This window comes from Rhamphochromis longiceps, linkage group LG17 (genome assembly GCF_057381845.1).
Source record: "Rhamphochromis longiceps isolate RC_006_pf linkage group LG17, R_longiceps_female_GT1.1, whole genome shotgun sequence".
In the NCBI taxonomy this organism is placed as follows: domain Eukaryota; kingdom Metazoa; phylum Chordata; class Actinopteri; order Cichliformes; family Cichlidae; genus Rhamphochromis; species Rhamphochromis longiceps.
Genome location: NC_140573.1, coordinates 28,084,442 through 28,106,047, shown reverse-complemented (window position 1 = coordinate 28,106,047; position 21,606 = coordinate 28,084,442). Strand labels below are relative to the sequence as shown.

The window sequence follows — 21,606 nt, the reverse complement described above, 5'->3', positions numbered from 1 at the left end:
TCAGCCAGCTGGCTTGGTCAGAACTGAAGTGGTTCCAGGAAAAATATATCTTTCGATTTTCATTTTCTCCTCTGTAACCATGAACGAGTGAGCTGGAAGGCGAGCATGAAAGACTGCAGCACATGTGCACCTTTACTCTTCGAGTTTATTTCAGTTTTGCCAAGCAGACTTGAAAGTGTTGTCAGAGCAGGGAATACAGGCAGTCGGACGTTTTGCAAATGACACCAGAAGAAACATGAAGTCATTGATTAAGTGATGCCGTTTGTTACATACAGTAACAGTAGCTCCAGTCTGGGGTTTATGGCACCAACAGTGCTCTGCGTTTGAAAAAAAAGAAAAAAAAAAGAAAAAAAGAAAGAAGACAAGACAGACACACAGAAGAGCAAAACTCCATACTGACAACATCATTAATATAGCCCTGTAGCTCTTTGAGAACAATCTGATGCAACTGCTTCATCGTGCAGGCCTTGTACGACGTTTCGGGTCTGAAATTAAGAGGACGGTTATCATGATTTCACCAGACATGGGCTTTGCATAAACATTTAGTTTTGTCCCTTTTTCTCCCATAAAGACTCATCACTGTTAAGTATTTTTAATTCTGTCAAGAGTAATGCCTTGCAACATATACAATACTGTACACAGCTGTCTCATTCTTTCAGTAAAAATCATACCAGCCGGTCACACTTTTGGTACACTCTGTGGGAAGCTCTGAAGACACTCAACCAAAATAAATCAACAGTCAAATAAAAGTTTTTGGTAATCTATAAGAATAATATGCAAGCATCTATTTACAGATATTCCAAATATGCAGAAAGGATGTAATGCCAGTAGAGTTTTAACGTGTTCCCAGCCCTTTACTTGGGACTTTTTAAATATAAATCTGGACTCATATCTCATGGCTCTGTCTTGGTCCAGTTATCTAGTTTTTACTCAATTTAGGAAGAATAATTTGAAACTGGGTCATGAACTTTCACATATATATGCAGATGCAGCTCAACTCTGATTGCTCAGTGCCCTGCCCCTTTAAGACGATGAAGCTGAAGTACTCTGGCATTGGGGATACAATGCCAGCTTAGATTGTAATTTAACCAGTACTTTTAAATTAATTATTCTGCAGAAGCCTCATATTCACACTGTATGTGATTTAAAAGTACCTCACGAGTCTTTAGATATCTTAGTCTGCGTCCAGAAATCAGAAGAGAAAAGAGCCTTAATCTGCACAGGTGTGGGCCTTTTTTTCTTTTTTTAAACTGCAAGCTGTTGGACATCCCAGCAACTACTTCTTTCCATTTTCTTTGGATCTACTGAAGTTGTAGTGTGTGTGTCTCTTATGCACTAACATAATGTTAAAATCACAGTGGTAAAAATCTTTTTTTAAACAATTTTCCAGCAGTGTTTGAAAAACCAGGGCTCGAGATATAACAACTGTATTTATAGGAACCTCAAAATCGGACATTGTCTTCTGAACAATTTGACCCATTTCCCCAAAATTGTTTGGTTTGGTAAATAAAAGTGCACTCTGTTGTGCAGCAGGCAATAATTTCATCCAGACAGTTTATATTTTTAGTGGTACCTAATGGGTACTGCCAACTCAAATTTCACTCATGTTTACCACTGTGACAAGGCTGGTGAGGTCTCCTCAGGATTTCAAGTGACCTGACTTTCTATGCAATTAAACTGCCCTCTCCAACCCCACGCTGTAAGGCGTGGCATTCCTCAGGGCTCAGTACAAGGCCCACTTATTTTCTTTCATCTTCCATTGGATCATTTTAAATATGCATTATTAAATGGATCAGTTTGTCGTAGCAGTCCATTTCTCCATTCTGTGAGGTGAGGCATCTCTTATGGCTTTGTATTTAGGGTTTTAAGAAGAATTACTTGAAATTGGGGCATGACTTTTCACTCATATGCAGATGACACTTTACTCTGATCACTAAATCATAATTAATATCTCAGGAGCACTGAAAACATCTCTGGATAAGTTGAATGGGTACCACTGCTCAAATATAACTCGTGTTTACCACTCTGACTTGATACTACACCAAACTGCCCTCTCCAACTTCACTTTATAAGGTGAGACATCCCTCAGGGCTCAGTAATAGACCCACTTTTTTCCCTTTTTAACCTCCACTGTGTTGTGCACTTGCAACAAGGGCATGAATTCAGGCTCCTTTGCTGCAAGTAGCTGCAATGGTCTTCAACTTTCATCTTCTATACTATGAGGCATTGAACCATTTTAACTGAATCACTCGCTCCTGCTTTGCCTGTGAAATATCTTTCCCTAACGTGCTAACCTTTTGGGGAGTTGTCTTCTTACAAAGTTTGCTTAGAAACTGTTGGGAAACAATGTGCAGTATATACTGGGCTATACAAATAAAGTTCACTCTGATTTACTCTTATTTATAAATTCTACACAGCCAAGGTCTACCACATATAGTCGGACTAGCCTTTGGCGCAGGTATAAAGATGTAAAAGTAGTAAACTTAGTTTCAGTACAAACTGCTGTACAAACAGGCAAAAAAGTGGATGAGCATTCAAACAAGACGCACGGACATCAACATCTGTGGTCATAAATAAGTGACAACTGTAACAATAGGAAAGGTGGCATCTGTATTTGTAGCCATAGGTGACTCATGTAGTTTGAGTTTAGCTTTAATACTATTCTTAATATACTTCAGATCGGTATTAAGATGGAAAACCACCGGTGAGTTTTTTTGGGGATGTTAAAAAGGCAGTAGATGCACTCATTGCAAAGACATACAGATATCGGAATCACCCGTGTATTGAAGACAAGAACTGGAGATCCCCACAGTAAAAAAACAAAACCGAAAAAAAAAAAAAAAAACATGAACTACAATGATCTCATAGAAATTTTCCTCCAACGATGCAGTGCCAGTATTATTCAAGTATGAAAAAAAGTACTTACAAGGCAAGGCGATGTATTGAGATTTAAGAGGGTGGAAAAGAAAATGGAAATCACACGAAAGGCTTATTGTTGCATATATAATTGGCCACTTTGAGACGAAAACAGTAGGTACAAAATGAATGACAACACTTCTTTTTGGACGGGGTTGGAGATTGAAGAGTGCACAAACCGATGACAGATATCCAAACTGAATGCTTAATTCATGGCTAGTAGACCTCATTTTTCCCTTCTTCTTCACATAACTGCCACCCCCACGTGTGCAGAGCCCCGCTTGTCCACATTAAGAAGGATTTAGAGTGTCCACAGTGGATGTTTTCCCTCCTGCTGACAGCTAAAGGCGAGGGCTGCTGACTCTGGCTTGAGGCGGTGAGGAAGACTCAAATGGTTAAGGTGCTGGATGCACGGAAGTAGGAGAGGAACTTGAAACAGAGGCTGACCACAAAGTACCAGATGTTTCTGGCCATCTGGGAGCGGGCGATAAACACCCTCCAGATGAAAACGATCAGCAGGGTGTTGAAGGTGTAGCGAATGTTTCTCAGTCTGGAAGAAGACAAGAGGGAAGCAGATTAAAGACTTAACATACAAGTTCTTAAAAAGCTTAAAGATGTAAATGAGATGATAAACAAGGAAGCTTGTGCATAGGTTTTCCTAATTAATTATCACAGTGAAATTCTTCCAAAAATAGAATGATAACTGGTGGGGAAACACATACTTGAATCCTGTACTTTTGAAGGCTTGTTGACTTACTTTCTCAGGTGCTGCCTGGCAGCAGGAATGTCAGACATGTCTTCGTTCAGGACATACTTCTTGGTGCCGATGCAGTAGTTCTCAATGTACTCGGGCCAGTTCAGCTGGCGCACATCAAAGTTAAATGTCTGCAAATAAGATGGCAGAAGTTGAAAATACTGAAAATAGAAACTGAAAATAAAAAAGCTGCTATTTTTGTGACTAAAAGTGCATGTTCACAAGTGTTTTCTGTCTTGAGCTCTGTTGCAGTTGTGCATGATGTGCTCAGCTCATTTACTTATTTACAAGTAGAAATACCATTATGTACTGAGAAGGTCATGGATTCATTTTTGGAGTCAGTGTTATCTATAAAATTTAGGCTCCATGTGCGGCTGCAAAAAGGAGAATTTTTATGGAAGCTTCTTTCTGCAACTAGGTTTTTTTTTTATTTTTTAAATCAATCCATAAAGTCAAAGTTTTGGGTTATTATCTCAAAATGTTTAGGTAATGAGAAGTTCAATTTGTGAGATAATAACTTGAAATTTTAATTAAGCCCCGACTGTTTTTCCCCCTCACTGGCATAAAAAGGCTTCCATAGAGGTGTTTCACAAACTAAACTTTATTTATACAGTATGCTTCTTTCAAGGTGGTGCTGCTATAAAACTAATAAAGTAAAACATTAATATTAATCCAAGCATAATTAAAAACAAGCATGCAAGTTAAAAACCCATTAAGACAACTTCCCCATCCTCCACAAAAGTAATAAAGTAAAATAAAATTATGAAGACCAAAAAGTTTAAACCAATAAAATAACTAGATGGTGAGGTAAGTTCTGAATATTATTATTATTATTATTATTCAACACCTGCATCTTTATGTGACCCTAAAAGGTGTATTATTGGTCCAAAATTTGCACCACGTACATGGTTAACCCTACCTTCCTGTCCTCAGGGGTTAGCTGGCCCATCAGCATGCTCATGTTCTCAGAGTTCCACTCCCAGTCCTGGCTGCTGAAATACTCCAGCAGGCCGATGGCCTTGTGCAGGCGATTGAAGATGCGCATCATCCTACAAAGACGGAGGAGGTGCAGATTACAACAGGCACAAATTGATTTCTCTTTAGGCTAAAAGTGGGATTAGAAGGAAGCTGGTCTTACTGCGGCTTCTGCCCGGAGAGGCGCAGGAAGAGGTCGTAGATGAAAGCGGGGAACTTGTGGCTGACCAGGATCCAGTACTGGTTTATCAGGTAGTTGGAGGTGATGTTGGCGTTGGGTCTTCGGAAAGCCTGCTCCAAGGGGTTTCTCTTAAAGGAGGACATCACGTGGTGCTCTGCAAATCGAGATAATTGAGGAGGATTAGTCTCAGTGCCGTATTCACCTCTGAGCAGGAAACAAAAACAGCAGGAAACTGGTTACATTAATGAACGTTTATGCACCACCAGGAAGTGACCAGAGTTTCTTTAAAAAAAAAAAAAAAAATTATTAATATAATGGTGACAGAAACCCAAGGCCCCTTGATTTGTGGCGGCGATCTGAATATTCGCCTGCGGCCGGATTTAGATAGCTCTAATAGAAGAATGCCGGAATCAAGTACTTTGTATAAAAGAGTCTCTGCGCTTTTTGAAGAGGTAGGACGTAAGACGTATGGAGAAATCGTTTCCCTACATGGAGAGATTATTCTCATTACTCAGCTCCACATTCCCTTTACATGACGTTTGGAAAAGATAGGGATAAAATCCAATCATGTGAGATGGGTACAATAGACATAAGTGACCATGAACCACTGTATCTGACAATTGATTTAAACGTATACCCCAAAACATCAACTTGAAACTTGAACTCATCTTTGCTTAAAGATGTAACATTTAAGAAAGAAGTAATGAAAGAACTCAAAGATTACCTTGAAATAAATGATAACGGAGAAGTGTCACCTCCAATACTATGGGATGCATTAAAAGCTAAGAGGGGAGATCATAGCATTCGCCTCTTTTCAGAAAAAAGCAGACACAGGACGATATACGCAGAACTCTTCACGTAATAAATCAGATACAAACATCTAAAAGTAAAGCCATGCTTATGAATATCGATGCGGAAAAAGCTTTTGACTCTGTAAATTGGGACTTTCTTTACAAAGTCTTGACCAAATTTGGCTTACATAATAGAATTATTGATACGGTGAAGGCATTATATACTAACCCTACTGCAAGAACTTTTATTCGCATTATACTTAGAACCTCTGGCACAATCAATCAGACAAAACAAAGACATCAAGGGAATAAACATTAAAGAACAGGAACATAAGCTTGCTTGCTATGCAGATGACATATTAATATACCTAGAACAGCCCACAAGCTCCCTACCTGAACTGATGAATCTATGCCAAAAATTTGGGAAACTTTCTGGGTATAAAATTAATATGACCAAAACTCAAATACTTAACTATAACTATAGCCCCCCAGCTCACTTGGTTGCTCAATAGAGTTGTCATACCTAAAGACTTAACTAAATTATTTGAGGAGAATTTTGGTTCCCTGCAAAAGAGAATAGTAGATGATATCAAACGATGGGACATGATTCCCTTTCTAACTTTATACTCACGAATTGAATCAAAATGAATATTCTGCCGAGATTACTATATTTATTCCAAACACTACTGGTACAAATTGATCAAAGCCAATTTAACAAACGGGACAAAATTATATGGAGAAGGAAGAGACCAAGGGTTTGTTTTAAAACTTTACAATTACAAAAAAAGACAGGAGGATGGGGCTGCAGTCACTAAAAAAAAATATATATATATATTTTCGGGCTGCTCAGTTTAAGACTGTGATTAACTGGTGTGATATAAGCTATAAAGCACATTGGAAAAATATTGAGGAGAGCATGTTTTCTTTTCCAATACAAGCTGTCCTGATGGACTTAAACATTCAAAAATATATAGACAAGGTCTACAACCCTTGGGTGAAATGTAAACTTAATGTATGGAGAAATGTTGTGAGGGAATTTAAATTGGAACAGGACTTGGCTTTATTTAAATGTATGCGTATGACTCTGATTTTGTCCCAAATAAATTGGACTCACGTTTTAAAAGTTGGTCTGCTAAAGGATTACCTACATTCGATAGTCTGATTAAAGATGGGAACTTAATAAGTTTTGATACATTGAAACAAAAATACAATCTGGAAAAGCAGGATTTTTATTGATACTTGCAAATAAGACATTATATAAAGACAACAATCAGAGTGGCGTCGAACACTAATGTAGATTTGATAGCTATGCTTAAAAAGGCATATATTGGCAACGTCAATAAAAACACTTTTCCTTTTTGTATACATTTCTTACAAATAAGCTTTCTCACTCAACTGAATATGTGAAGATATTATGGGAGAAGGAGGACTCAAATATGGGAACGTGGAATCCACTTCCTCACGAAGATGGAGAGAATTTGGATGGAAAACTATGATAAGGTTCTTATCACCCCTTGCCAAAAGACTCATTATGACAGGAATCCCCCTGTATGTTGGAGAAAATGTGGACACCAACGAGCACACCACGCTCACATAATGTGGGACTGCCCTTTGATCAGGACTTACTGGAAAGACACTCACGAAACACTACAAGAAATTTTCAACTGTACATTCCCTTTTGGAAGGAAAACAATTTTTTTTGGATGTACGCCACAGGAATGGTTTAAAAAAAAAAGATAAAATGTTTACTAAGTGCCTTGCTAGTTGCAAGTAAAAAATGTATAACAAAGAAATGGCTATTACAAGATGTACCAACTTTATCATTGTGGTGGAAAATAACACTAGAGATTTATAGGATGGAGGAGTTAACAGCATATGTGAATAACAGTAAGTTGGTTTTTGTCGTGCTGGGATAAGTGGGTCCAATACACTAATATACATAAGCGAATTTAATTCTCAAATTTTAAAATCAATAATCTGGCAACTGGTCGCTCCCGATTGTTCAGTGTTTCTCTTTTGTTTGGTATTTTGCAAATTGTGTTAATCAATGCCTGTAACCAGCATCGTAAACTGTAAAACTCAGACAACAAAACAAAAAAGACAGCAGGAAACTTTTGGACTGTGTATTTTAATTCAGTTTCAGGTCAGACTGAGGTTTAAGTAGGAGAGGGTTTATTTCCAGTTTACAGTTGCATGCACTTCTCCAGCATCCTTTACTTTAATGAGCCTTCTCATTAAAGAATTGCCAGGAAAAGGGTTCTTAACTCTATTCATTCATCCCTCCCATTTTAATAATTAATTTGTACATTTGTTTCATGAATTATTAGTTTACTTTCTGACTGCTTTTACACTTTGTTTTTAATTTTTGGCAGTCTTGGTCCTCCATATTCGAGCTCTATGGTTCAAATGGAAGCGTGCTTTTCAGAGGTAAACAAAGAAAATAAAAGGTCCTTTGAGGACAGGGTTTTAATACAAGGATCAAGACTTCCAGAAACTCAGCTGGCCTTAATCATGGCATGACCCTGTTTCCTCTGGAGGATATCAGGCAGAAAGTGACCATTCAATGATTTCCCCACTGGGCAGCGTGGGTGGCTCCTCCTCTTCCTCCTCTCAGCATCCAGTGGCGGCCAGCGGCAGGAAGCAGCCATGTGACCACAGACATTACATCACATGGCATGCAAATGAGGCCTTGTAAGGTTTGTTTCCATGACAACAATAATGTAGTGGTTCCAGGGACCGAGATGACCAGATCCGAGGTGACAGCCAGCTGTGGCCTGGCTCCCTGCAGCCTGGTTGGAAGCACCGTGGCAAACACTGAGCTGCTCTCAGAAACCTGGGACACTTGTGATATAAATATTTAAAAAAACAAACAAAACTGAGCTGCACTAGAGTACTTCTTTTCTTAATGTCATATTTATCTAAAAAAAAAAAAAAAAAAAAAATCTGTTTTCTCTGAGGGGATGTCCAGTGTTACTGGGGCTCTTCTGATCCTCTTGTTTTAAATTGGCTTCATTTCTAGCTCTCTTCTGGCCCAGTGAGAGTGCAGAGTCCACACTTCCTCTTTCATAACGCGATGAGTCGCAGTGATCAGACCTAATCCCGCCACGAGCCATCTGGTCACGATTTCCTTGGTGAAGAGAGCGTGCTTGTTAATCTGAGGGTCACTCGACATCCTGCCGGCCGGATATCCACACCCAGAGGGCAACGATGTGAGTTTTTTACTCTTCACATGGAATCCAAGCAGATAGATAATCTTTTTCCTAAATTCTGTGAATTCATTTTGAGACATAGACTTTTAAAATAATCGTTAACAAAAATCAACTAGAAAGTATAAAATAAAACACTTTAATCCGCCTTCAGACACTAAATGTGTTTACTTTTCAAACATATTGCAAACAAGCTTTAAGATTAGCCTGCATCATTCACTCGCCACCAAATCCATCAAAAACTTAATTTTCTGCTTCTTGCCAGCAGGTGGCAGACTCCCTCCTCTTGAAGCCTCCACCACAAACATCACAACTACATCACAGACACATTATGTCACAACACCCGAGTATTGATTTATGACGAGGAAAGCGAACACAGACGACAGTGTTGCGGGATGCCGGCAGGCAGACAAAAACAGCTCTATAAATATCCGCCTGCAGTGACAGGTTTGTGTTACCGCACAGCAAAGAGGGTACCTACCGATCTCTCCCCAGTGAAAAGGGTTGATGCCGCCGGTCGTGCAGTTGTACACCAGGGCCGTTTTAGGTCTGCAAAGTGTGGAAGATGAAGGTCATAATGATGTCTGTAGAAGGCATTTGGTGTATAATTCCAGCTTATCTGTTTGTGTGGTGAAACTGTGCTGATATAAAAGGCTGATCTTATATTTAAAACTGTTATTCACCAGTGTTTTTAACCCTTACAGTGCACATAAAATAAGTACATAAGCCTGGTATTGCACAACATTCCAAATGCCTGTACATTACAAAATTTGAGAGGTTAAGTGTTTTCATCAGCCTCTCTTAGCAGTCTGAAATGGGTGTGGATGCCGCATATTTTCTCTGCACTCTGTTTCCCGTATGGAAAATCTGACCCTCTGAGTTTTGGTAAGACTGCAGCGAAGCAATGAGTCAGACACTCCCTGGGAAAAACATCTGGCACGGCGTGGAAATGACCCACTTGAGTTTACTAGTGTCTTCTTGTTAGTGCCAAAATAAATTTGGTAAGAATCAACAGAAAAATCTTTCAAAATCTGGCATTTAACTGATTTTCCCAGACCATTCTGGATTTTTTGTGACAAGTTCTCAGTGCAATTGTTCTCTTCACATCAGGGCCAGGTTTAGATTTACACTTACAGCTTCTTTTATCACCTCAGGCTGTTATAAAAGTACTGAAGTATTACCGTTACTCTGACGCTCACTAACAAGACACACAGGAAGACCGCGACAACAGGTTTGTGTTGGGCTGCTGGTGGAAATAGCTGCACAAAGAATGTATGCAACTCTATTTTTAGAGTCACTGTTAAAGCATCTATCCAGGTGCTTGTGCCTGAACTATATTTGGTGTTCATAGAGTATTACCCCCACTCATAACAGATGTCTTCTGTCCATGTCACAGTTTACCGAGGCCAAGTAAAACAGAGTAACCTGGGAGATTTACTCTATATACAGACGTACGACATATTCGGACATAAAACTATGCAGAATATCTAGAAAAGGGACAAGAGATTGGGTTTCTGAAGCTTTCTAGCTTCTGCTTTGACTGGCCAAACTTGCCTGAGCAGGCAAGCAGCTATTGTCATATGATCATAACTTTAAGTTTATTTGCTTGTTTTGCCTTTTGTATTGAGCCCAAACATCTGCAGGTTACAGCAGAAATCCCCACAAGTTGGCCGTTGTCCCTATACCTAAAGTGCGCTTGGAAACTACAAGTTTTTAATGGAAAGCCCTCAACGTATGCATTATGGCAAATGGAGGACATTTTAAGTTTAGGGACTGAGTTTTGGGGTTTGTTTACTCACCTGTGTACAGCAGTGTACCAGCCAGCAGCCAGAGTGAGGCTGATGACCACATCCACAGGGATCAGATCTGCCACCGCATCGTTGTTGGCCCTCATGGTGCGCAGGATACCCTTTCCCGCCTTATCACAGGATGACATCATCTGAAAACTCCAAATCTTGCCACTGCAACCAAGAGCTTTGAGATTCAAGGGTAACATGTCTTACTTACAGCTATAAAGACGCCGCTTGGCCCGTTGAAGTTGTCGATCCAACCCTGAGGCATGAAACGGAGAAGAAAAGAAAAACAGCAATGAGACTGAATCAACATTAATTGATTAATTCCAACAGCAGCACACGTGTGGTTGTGTTTCTGTGCGCTAAAGCAGCTGTTCGGGGTTATGTTACTTCCTGCGGTGGGAGAACAGAGAAGCGGGGATTGTCGGCTTCAATTAGAAACCATTAAAAATGGATGAAATCACTGGTAATAGACTGCAACAGTCTCTAATGTGCGGGGCTATGGATTCATTATGTGGGCAGAGCTAAGCCTTATCCTCGCTCTAATAATATGTTCTGGTGCAGATAAGGTGCACAGAAGAAGAGCAGGCCACTGGGGCCAGGGGTGTTTTTAGCGTGGCGATCGGCTGTCGGCTTCACGCCAAGCTGAAGACGGAGATGCAGCTTTTATTTTGCACAGCGTGTTGGGTTAAATGGGACATTTCTAAAAGCACAGACTCCCAGAATGACAGGCGCATACTGGGGTTATAAATGTACACAACACATCGACACAAACACGCTCTGCCCATCCCCCACCCGCCTCACAGCGCCTGCTGGCACGGGCTGCCAAGGCGATTGCAGGGCCAAGCGTGAGTAAGGTCTTTTGAAGAGTTGCTGCCAGGCCGAGTTTAAAACTGCAGGCAGAGCCAGAAGCTACCAACAGTCCCACTGCACAAACACAAGACCTACATTTCCTGGCTCCACATAAACAAGGACTTTCCTGTGTTGGTCTGGTATTTGTTTTCTTTTCATGCTGCATCATCTCTTCAGAGCTAGTCCTTCAGATGAACTCATGTTTTTTAATTGGGAAGAATCTGAATAGGCTGTTAGATTTCTGCTGAACATCTCTTTGAATAATCGATACATTTATGTCATCACGAGTCTAAGGCTTTTTCTGCAGTCATCAGCCTTGAGTGATATATTTATAGCTTTAACGAGGAGTCGCTCAGCAAAAAATATATATATAAAAAATAAAATGAAATGAAAGAATAAGTAAATATCTTATAAAAAATGAATAATTATTGGCAAGTTTAAAGTTTAACTCTTTCCATGCAAAATCACATAATTTCAATTAAATATTTACTGAGAAGCAATCTCGCTCACGCTGATTAGTCTGGTGCAAGTTTTCATATAAAGAAATCCACCAGAGACTGACAGCAATAATGCACTCTTCAGCTTTCATGTTTGGGTCCTTAGCGAAGCGGCCTTCAGTCCACAGCCTCCGATTTACCCTTCTGTCCTTGACGTCCGCCCAAAATCTCCCATCCCAGCAGCTGTTTAGCTTGATGAAAGGTGACTCGGGTGGAAAACGCCGGTCTTTAGCACCGACATTAGCCAATTTGCTTTAATCCAGGGCCACTTAAGATAAAAGCCACAGGAGAGCAGCACTGACCCGGGCAGGATTAGGTTGATCAATATCTTATTTCAATTTGTGTCAGGAGGACACATAATGAGGGGAGGGATTCTAGAAAAACTAGTCCGCGTCATTCATGGGTGTCCAACATGCACCTACAAAGAAACAACCAAGTCAAAAAAGGGGGCACGTTCTGAGCAGAAAATGAGCCAGCGATGAAATAGGAAAGCAAACGACTTGCACTCTGTGAGGATCCAAGCACCACAGCTCTTAATCACGACATGCATCACAGACTGTATAGAAAAGATGCAAGCAGAAAAAAAAAATGGTCTGAATTTCTAGTTTTGACTCTTGTTTGTGTTCATTTTCAAACACTATGGTTCCTTTATGAAAAATGACCAATGACGACATCTGGTACACAATCCTTTAAGCCTGTTTTTATTAAGCAAAGTAAGCATAAGCATGAAGGTGGCCCTACTAACTCGGCAAATCACGTCAAATAAGGATCGTACAACCATCGCAAGAGAAATGGCTGAAAATAAAGAGTGGAATATATGTTACGGAGCAATTAACTCATAAGACTTTGAGGAACAGTGTCGAGAGAAAAGGACCATGTGTAGGTGTCAATGATTGGGTGAGAACTGAAATGTTGATGTCACAAGATCAAACTGTAGAGATTAAGCTATCAGACAATTAATTTGTTGCTTTGTTTGATTTCAATTTTTTTTATGTGATTAAAATGTAGGTGTTCACAACCCAATGACTGACATCAGTCGCTGCATCCATCGTTTTTGTACACGTCTTTACAAAAACTATGTCCTATGTCTTTGACATATAGGCTCGTGAAATTCTTTCACAAAGACGTGAGCCATAGTGGGCGTGTCAGTTCTCTCTCAGCAAGATTAAAACTAGAAAAGGTCATGGAACTTTGTCAATACTTAAAAAAAGAACATATATAAGTGTAATTATGCAAAAGTAGCTAATTTCTAAAGAGAGCAAAGTATTCAGTGAACTCACAGGAAAGGGCTCTTGCCAACTGGCTCCCACTATGGAGGGTCTGATGATGCCAATGTTGAGCTTGTCTTGCTCCTGCTGCACCACGTACTCAGCCAGGGCTTTGGTGTAGGTGTACGTGTTGGGCCTGTCGCCGATGAGCCGTGGCGTTATGTCCCGCACGATGCCATCGTCCATCCACCTGAAGCCAGAGACATAAAGCTTCAGCACTAAGCACCCATTTACAACATAATTGAGCACTTATTTTGGTGCAGTCTGAGATTTATTATGATAAAAACAATTTTTAAAAACATAGGTAGCAGGTTTGTTTTGCAGAAGAACATTAGAAGGTACAGGTTTATGAAAAAGCAATTTACAGTCCCCAGGTCATGTACGCTTACTACATTTAGACCAGCATTTTAACTCTTTACCCTGTGAATGCTGTAAAGGTCGTCATGTTGTCTTTATGGGAAAAGGAGTTAAGGCGACTTCACCTATAAGCACTGCCAAATAAATGCATGAAATAAAATGAAACGGAAACACTCCATTAGGCAATGTTCTCAAAGTTAAACCAAACCTCTGGTCCTTACACTTGAGCTGATGACAAATCTATGTAGGACGTGGCACTTAAGCTGCTTTAGTCACCCTGCAAGCCGCTATCAACCCATCTCAACCCTAGCACTTCCTTTTCATGCCGTTTCAGACATTAGTGTAATATCTGCTGTCTTTTATCATTAGTTATGCATCTCTGCCTCCCCCCCTCCCCCACAGTGTCTCTTTTGTCCCGTCCTCCTCCCCTCATGCCCAACCAGTCACGGCAGATGGCCACCCCTCCGTGAGCCTGGTTCTGCTGGAAGTTTCTTCCTGTTAAAGGGGAGTTTTTTATTCCCACTTTTGCCACATGCTTGCTCATAAGGGGTCACCTGATTGTTGGGGTTTTCTCTGTATCAAATAAAACACCTTGAGGTAACTGTAGTTGTCCTTTGTTGCTATATGAATCAAATTGAAATTACTGTGACCTTTGATATGTAGGGAGAGTCTTTGTTACTGCTCTTCAAATGCACGTGGAGGTGTTAGTCCTGGACTACATTATGAATATGAACAGTTTAAAAGCAAAGAAAACCTCCTTTCACACGGAAAGGTGTGCATGTTGCCCAACTTTTGCAATAACTTCCATGGCGCAATCTGACAATAAAGCGCTTTTTTTGACAGCCAGTTGGCCAAATGTGTGCACAGGTGTGAAAACAGGCACATAATCATGAAATTCGTGTCTCCACATTCCTGCTTTTATCCCAGTCCAGGTTCACTGCTGAATGTAAGTGAATGGATGAGATCTGTGTTGGTATCGTGCCCAGGGTGGTTTAGGCCCAGCTGGATGTGTTGTGAATGACTGCATTGTTTGTTCGTTCCTCGTAATTACTGGGCTTGATTCTGACACACTCGCCAAGTGATGCAATAGTTTATCCACTCACTATTTATTGATCTTTTGAGCGAACCTTGTTACAATCCCTTGTTTGGGAGGCCCTGTCGCGGTCTCTCCCTTGGTTGCAGCTGTTGCACAAATATGCAACTTCTCTTTTTCTTTGGGATTAATTTCCACATCACATGAATTAACCCCAAGTGGAAGTATTTCTGTGACATGGGTGAACAAAAACATCATCCACTCACTCAAGGGAGTCTATGAGTTTCTTGGGCTCGACGGGCGGCGGGTAGATGACCTCATCAATGTGCTTGCGATTGCAGTTTGCATAGGCGGTGGAGATGTGAATGAAGGCCTCGAGGTGATGCATCTGCTGGGCCAGGCTGAGGAGCTGCTGTGTGGCTATCACGTTGAGCTGCAGGGCGTGTCTGCAGGAGAGGAGAGAGAGATTCATACGGTGTTAAAAAGACTGCACGTCTCTGGGAGTGTGTGTATGTAGATGTGGGAGGAAAGGTCGTGCAAATGAGTCTGTGTGGGAGGGAAAAGTTTGTGTGTGCGTGCTCAGGTTCAGTGTGTGCAGGGAAAGTCGTTGTGTGTGTGTGTTCGTGTTTGCTAGACTACTACTATCTTTGTATTTGCATGTATAAGCGTTTGTTTGCTGACGACTGAGTGTACCATTCAAATATGAATTTGCAAAGGAGCAGGAATTTGCAAAAAAATTCAAGCCGGAGCAGAGTGACACGGCGGGATAGAGAGGCATGAAATCAAACAGAGGAGAGGGAGAGAGAACAAGACTAAATGAGAAGGAGGGGAAAAACATGTATTAGCCTCATCATTTTCGCTCTTTTCATCTTGTAGTACCAGTCATAAAGCCAAGACTGAGCATTACAGCATCTACTGCGGCTCTGAATCGATGCAGAGAACGGTCCTGAACAATGCACGCTAGGGCTGTTCGATATAACGATATATATCGGATGACAATATAAAAACTTCTATCCTTTCATTTTATGCTATCGTTTGTTTCGTGGTGTCGCAAAATAAACTGTTTACGGCAATATTTTTTTCATCGTTTTGATGGTCACTGTAGTGGCTATATTAATTTCTTAAAGTTCTCTCTTTCTCTTATATTTAATATAACCACACTATGGACAGACAAGCGCCTGTTTTTATGCGTTGTGGTTAGCAACAACGACGGTAACACCATCGCCTGTCCGCTTGTTTATGTTCCACATAAACCTTTCACAATAAAGCTCAAGATCCTGTTGAGACTTTTCAAAGTAAACTGAATTACGTGAAAGTGCAGATTAGGATGAGAAGTAAAAAAGAGCCATCAGGTGCTAAAAAATAAACCTTAGACTCAAACTTTAGAACAGGCTTTTCCCCGCAGCACGCTGTGTAATAGAAAACGGCGGCCGTTACAACTTATGTCTAAAAATATAGTTTCATGCATCTGTTAAAACACTGGACTCCAGCTACATGACTCGCAGCTGGAAACGCTTCCCGCAAGACGAGCTGCCCGAGATTCACAGAACTTACAGAAAATGTTACATTTTTGTGATTTATATCGTTATCGGACGACAGAATTCTTATATCGGGATATGAGATTTTGGTCATATCGCACAGCCCTAATGCACGCCGCTTTACACCTGCAAAATCTGGCAAAGTGATAACTTGTTGCTCCTTCTTTTGTTGACTTTCTCTTCTTAAACACAGAGACTATAACCTTATAAATGACGCAGCAGCATTTCACCTCAACAGTCCAAAAGCAGAAACATTTTTTAAAAAAGTGTTTCTCTGAAGACAGAAAAATCCCGAGGACCACAAAATGAGAACAAATGCAGATAGAGTAATGAAGTTATTAATTGCATGATAGTTTAAGAGATTAAATCCCCCCTCCCAATTTAAACCATTGATAAAGTAGAAAATAAACATAAGTAGGGCCTAGCTGGCCATTTATTTATACAAGTCTAATAGATACTGGTCTTATAATGATGAGACAAGTGTTGTAATTAGCAATCCTCTGACTCTATACTGTCTAAAGCTGTTACAGCCTCCTCTTTCTGCTCTCCCTGCAGGGTTCCCTCCAGTAGGAGGCAGTGAGGCTTGTTAGGAGAATACTGGCTCACCTGTGTAGGCCTCCACATAAGCAGCCAGCCACTCATAACACCATGGCACATCTCATTCATCACCACTCTTACCCTGACTTCTCACGCCTCATGTTTATCGCTGCCATCATCTTCATTCTGCCAATGAAATCTATAATTGGCGTCCTCACCTGTCTTGCGTCACCTCTATAAAAAGACTCCATCTCTGGTGAAAGGAAGCACGTGTATCCGACTCAAACTTATGCAAGAATAATCAAGGTGCTGGCCTTTATCGTTTTAAAAATGTTTTCTTAAAGAGATGACAACAACAAAATCCTAACTGCCAGAAGAAGAAGAAACAAAAACAACTCAACCCACATGTGATTGATAATCCTCCTGTAGGCCACCCACACAACACATTTCACTTTATAAACCTCAGCCCTCAGCTGTGGATGTGCGTCAGCTCTGCAGCAGAACTACAACAACATACAGAGTCCATTTTGCCTAGAGCAAAGACGAGAAACGCTGTGGTCAGTTTCAACAGACACTGCATGATTCTCCGGCTCAGCGTGGGTGTCGATCGCGAGGTCGCGGGAGAACCGAGAGGCAAAAAGCTGTGGGCGAACGGTCCAGTGGCACGAATCAGGTGCGGTCAGGCTGTTGGCAGCGGCAGGACGATGAAGACTGCGGTGGCGATCACCCGGTGAGCTTTTGAGTGCTGTGGGGGCGTGTCATCGCCCCTCCATCTTCTGGGACCATATGCAGGGCGTCACGCCAGCGGGACTACAGGGGGAAGATGGAGGCACCACTGCGCCCCTTCCTGCTCCTGACTCATCACCCATCTGTCTTTGCAGTTATGACTCAGATGCAACAACTACAGACCAGTATAGGCACTCATCAGAAACTACCAGCTATTGAGATCTGCTGACTGTGGAGGCCCTTTGAGTACAGCGTTCAAGACACTGAAGACGGTCCAATGTGGTCATAAAGCGATGGACATGGTCAGCGACAATACTCAGGCAGGCTGTGGTGTTTGAAGAGTGAATAACTGGTGCTATGGGTCCAAAGTGCCGAATGATTCATGCTCTCATGTTGTTTACAACAAATTCTTATCCTAACACCTGAATGTTGCTGCTCAGACGCTTCTTCTATTGTCCCAGTTTTCGTGGGCCAGTGTGAATTGTAGACCCAGTTTCCTGTCCTTAGCTGACAGGAGTGGCACACTGTATGGTCTTCTGCTGCTGTAGCAGCAGGGTTCAATGCGTTTTGTGTTCCGAGATGCTATTCTGCATATTTGGTGGTTATTCGAGTTACTATTTCCTTCCTATCCGCTTGAAGCAGTCTGACCAGTCTCCTCTGTCATCAACAAAGCTTTCACAAAGCTCACTGGATATTATCTGTTTCAGACAGTTGTCTGTAAGGGTCACGGTCCTTTAGAGAAAAGCTCGAGTTAGCAAACAAAAGAAACTCCCAGCTGCTGATTTTTACTCATATGAAGCCACCGAGGTTATAAGACTTCAAAGTAATAATCTTAGAATAAAATCACTTTAAGGGTTTTTGTAGAATTTGTTTATCGGATAATTTTCCTAAATTTCAAGAGTCGTTTAATATCTGCTTAATGCTTAGACTGCCCCAAGTATTATCATTACTACTGTACATTTTATCAGTACTTCTCTGAAGCACAGAACTGTGTATTGATAAAGTGACAGATCGATGAATCAATATTAAATCACTAGCAGCTCTAATATTAACACTCAGTGCTGCTTTCTTCTTTAAAAAGGCCACTTCACCCCAAAAATCAAACATATATTTTCCTCTTATGGCTTTCTTGCAAGTTCATTTAAAACTACAATGTCAGGAAGCAAGCTAGCAGCTACCTGACATTGTAGTTCAGCCGAGGGGAGGATACCAGGAATGTTTACATCCTGTCACAGCTCATTACGAAGAAGAACCTCTACCCAAGGGTAGAGGGGCACTTGTTTCTGCAGTTCCTGGTAACCAGGTCATGATTTCTAGAAATTTTAACCCACTGCACAGAACATTATAGGGTGAAAATCTCTCTTTACTCACAGATTACCTTAGTTTGATCAATCCTATGATAAATAGAAATAAGTTTCAAGTTAAAACCAGCTTTCAATAAATAGCAATGATCCTTTAAGTGTGGATAAAGACTTGCACAGGATGAAGACCAGCTGAGGTGTCGGGCTGAAAAGCCCTGGACTGACTCTCGAGCCTTAAGCAGACTCTTCTGATTTATGGCCTCTGCACTGCTTACAAGGTTGCCGGTCACCAGACAAGAATAATGACTCTGAGATGACAAAAAGGGGAGGCGTGAGTAAAAAACCCAGTGAAGTCATATGAAGAAATAAAAGAAGAGAGAAGATAAAGGCCACTGAGAGAGAAAGATACAGAGACAGAGAGAGACTAAAGCACTAAGAGATCGATATGAATCGGTGTGCAGCTCAGAGCAGTGCAGCAGTCCTAACTGAGCTGTCACTCAAACTGGCCCGCCTCTGAACACCCATCTTCAGGGAGCTTTTAAGGAGCAGCACTACACCACGTCAGACAAATGATCTACCTCCACTCATCCATGCACACGGAGGCTGCAAACACACTGAAGGGGCGGCCTCACTCGCTTATCTTGGGAGGAATTTCCCTGCTTAAAAGAAGCTAAAACTGAAGATCTAATCTATGAATACCGGGATCATCACGTGGGGTCAACATGTGTGTAATCAGACTTACAAAATCCCAAAAATGCAGTGCAACTGAAAGTGTCCAGACACAAGCTATAAGCAGGAATGCCAATCATTCTTCTCTTTTCGGTTTCTCGGCTCATCCGTTTCACTCTGCAGATAATTTTTTACATGAAGGATCCAGTGCAGTCCAGGCTGGGCATTTGTACAGCAAGACAAAGAAAGCTGCACACCATGTTTGTATATTTTTACACAAGCTTGCAGGCTCAGGCCCAGTCTATACAAATGGCTTCCCTGCCGCCTCCCAGCTATGACCAACTGACCTCAGACCAGACCTCACCGGCCTAGGCTGCCGGGGGCTTCCCATAATGGACTATTTCTTCTTCACTCCCTCTGTGTTTATACAGGACTCTGGATTTAATCATTAGATATTAATAATCTCTGGCTCTCAGACACAGTGAGTCTTTTGTCCGGTCTTCCTCCCATCACCCTATAACCAGTCACGACAGATGGCCGCTCCTTCCTGAGCCTGATTCTTTCAGATGTCTCTTCCTGTTAAAAGGGAGTTTTTCCTTCCGACTTTTGCCAAGTGCTTGCTCATACTGGGTCGTCTCATTGTTGGGGTTTTCTCTGTATTATTGTCGGGTCTTTTGGTGAACAGGATTCGAACATTATAGGACGGATCGTTGTTGCTTATGACAGGAAGTTACAGGTATGACTAGTCGGAGGAGAACATCAACACATTATCTAAAGGAGCACAACATAACGAGGTCATCACAGTGCTCACATCAGAATTCAACAACTCTACATTCAGCAAAGCTCCTCATAGACCAGTAACGAGCAAGACGTCCTCACTGGGACGTTGGAGCCTCTGAAGACATCACAATCAATCCAGACTGACCGGCTATCTTAATACCGACTCAACACTGACTGAATCGCATCCTACCAACACTCCGAACATGCCACGACTCCCTGAGTAAAATAGGAACCATCTATTTTCTTATAGGTGATTTTACAAACTCGTAGAAACGGTTGATTTCTCCACACCCTCATCCTGCTCCACTTCCTCTTTGCGTCATGTCAATGAAACATTACCGTCATGCTCATTGAATTGCACATCCTCTGGAGTGCACCCTCTCAACAGCAAGTTCCTGCTACAAGCAACATTTACTCAGCAATAAAGACACCTTGCATAAAGTGGAACAGGATTGTAATGAGGTGTAATAATGAAACAAAGCAGCAGGAGTCTGTGTGTTCATTGTGTTGGAAAATAAATAAATAAATAAATAAATAAAAAAATGGATGAAATGCACGTGGTCCTCACTTGAGCGGCTCATCGAAGCGGATGGTGGCGGCGCAGTGGAAGACGATGTTGATGCAGGTGGTGAGCTTCTCCACATCCTCTGGGCTGATGGCCAGGCCCGGCTGCGTCAGCTCGCTGCTGATTGGGATGATCTTCTGGTGGAAATCGGGGTTTTCCTCCCTCACACGGTCGAAAAGCTGCCAGACAAAACAGAAATCACTAAAGGAAAGACTTTTATGTCTTAGCTAATTCATCAGCAGCGTTCAAATAATCGAACATTTAAATGCCATATACATTTTTCTTAAACTTGAAGAAGGCTGTGCTTTCTCGTAAGATGTGGACATTGGCATTGCATTGATGCTGTGTACGAAGTGAGCTGTATAAACAAACTTTGCTTATAGCTGTCAGGGAGAGAAGAACTATTACAGTCGACTCAAACACTAAAACACCATGGCAAGGAACGCAAATGTACTTTGCATAATCGCTTCAGGTGAGGAGATTGTTCTGATGCAAATGACCTGTACATTTTCATTTCACCAAAGCAGCGATAGTCAACGTGGACGAGATAAGACCGGTCAGACTGGACTGTTTAGAATCGCAACTTAACTCAAAATGTGGAAACGGCACATAGAAAGGAAAGCAAACAGACTGAAAAGTAAACTCACCTCATGAGTAGTAATGTTGTATTAGAGTGCATCTGTTTTAACAGGGTGGACCTAGTAACTCTCATTTTGCTGCTCTACCTTATTGAAAGCTACTAAAACAAAAGGAAAGATGCGTCCAATTGAGTTTCAAAGCAGCATTAATTCCAATTATAATCATGACAGTTAATCGATAAATGAGCTCTGTGAATTGACTATGAAGTCTTAATTAAAGGTGCCTTTT

The 21,606-nt window shown here is 41.3% G+C and overlaps 1 protein-coding gene across 3 annotated transcripts in view; it reads right to left on the bottom strand.

The window, feature by feature from the left end:
* Positions 1–129: 129 nt before the first annotated feature.
* The window catches only part of LOC146649834 (fatty acyl-CoA reductase 1), a 63,026-nt gene continuing 41,549 nt past the window's right edge, over positions 130–21,606 (bottom strand). The window contains exons 3-12 of one of the 3 annotated variants that reach the window (XM_085385924.1): positions 20,743–20,918; positions 14,890–15,069; positions 13,246–13,423; positions 10,831–10,875; positions 10,623–10,741; positions 9,305–9,372; positions 4,809–4,980; positions 4,590–4,719; positions 3,674–3,801; positions 130–3,466 (exon numbers count right to left, since the gene is read on the bottom strand). In XM_085385924.1, the coding sequence (XP_085242050.1) occupies positions 3,304–3,466; positions 3,674–3,801; positions 4,590–4,719; positions 4,809–4,980; positions 9,305–9,372; positions 10,623–10,741; positions 10,831–10,875; positions 13,246–13,423; positions 14,890–15,069; positions 20,743–20,918 (1,359 nt within the window). In that variant the 3' untranslated portion in view covers positions 130–3,303. Of the gene's footprint in view, positions 3,467–3,673; positions 3,802–4,575; positions 4,720–4,808; positions 4,981–9,304; positions 9,373–10,622; positions 10,742–10,830; positions 10,876–13,245; positions 13,424–14,889; positions 15,070–20,742; positions 20,919–21,606 lie in introns of all 3 variants that reach the window. The other 2 variants (XM_085385922.1, XR_014908081.1) reach the window with 2 other exon arrangements.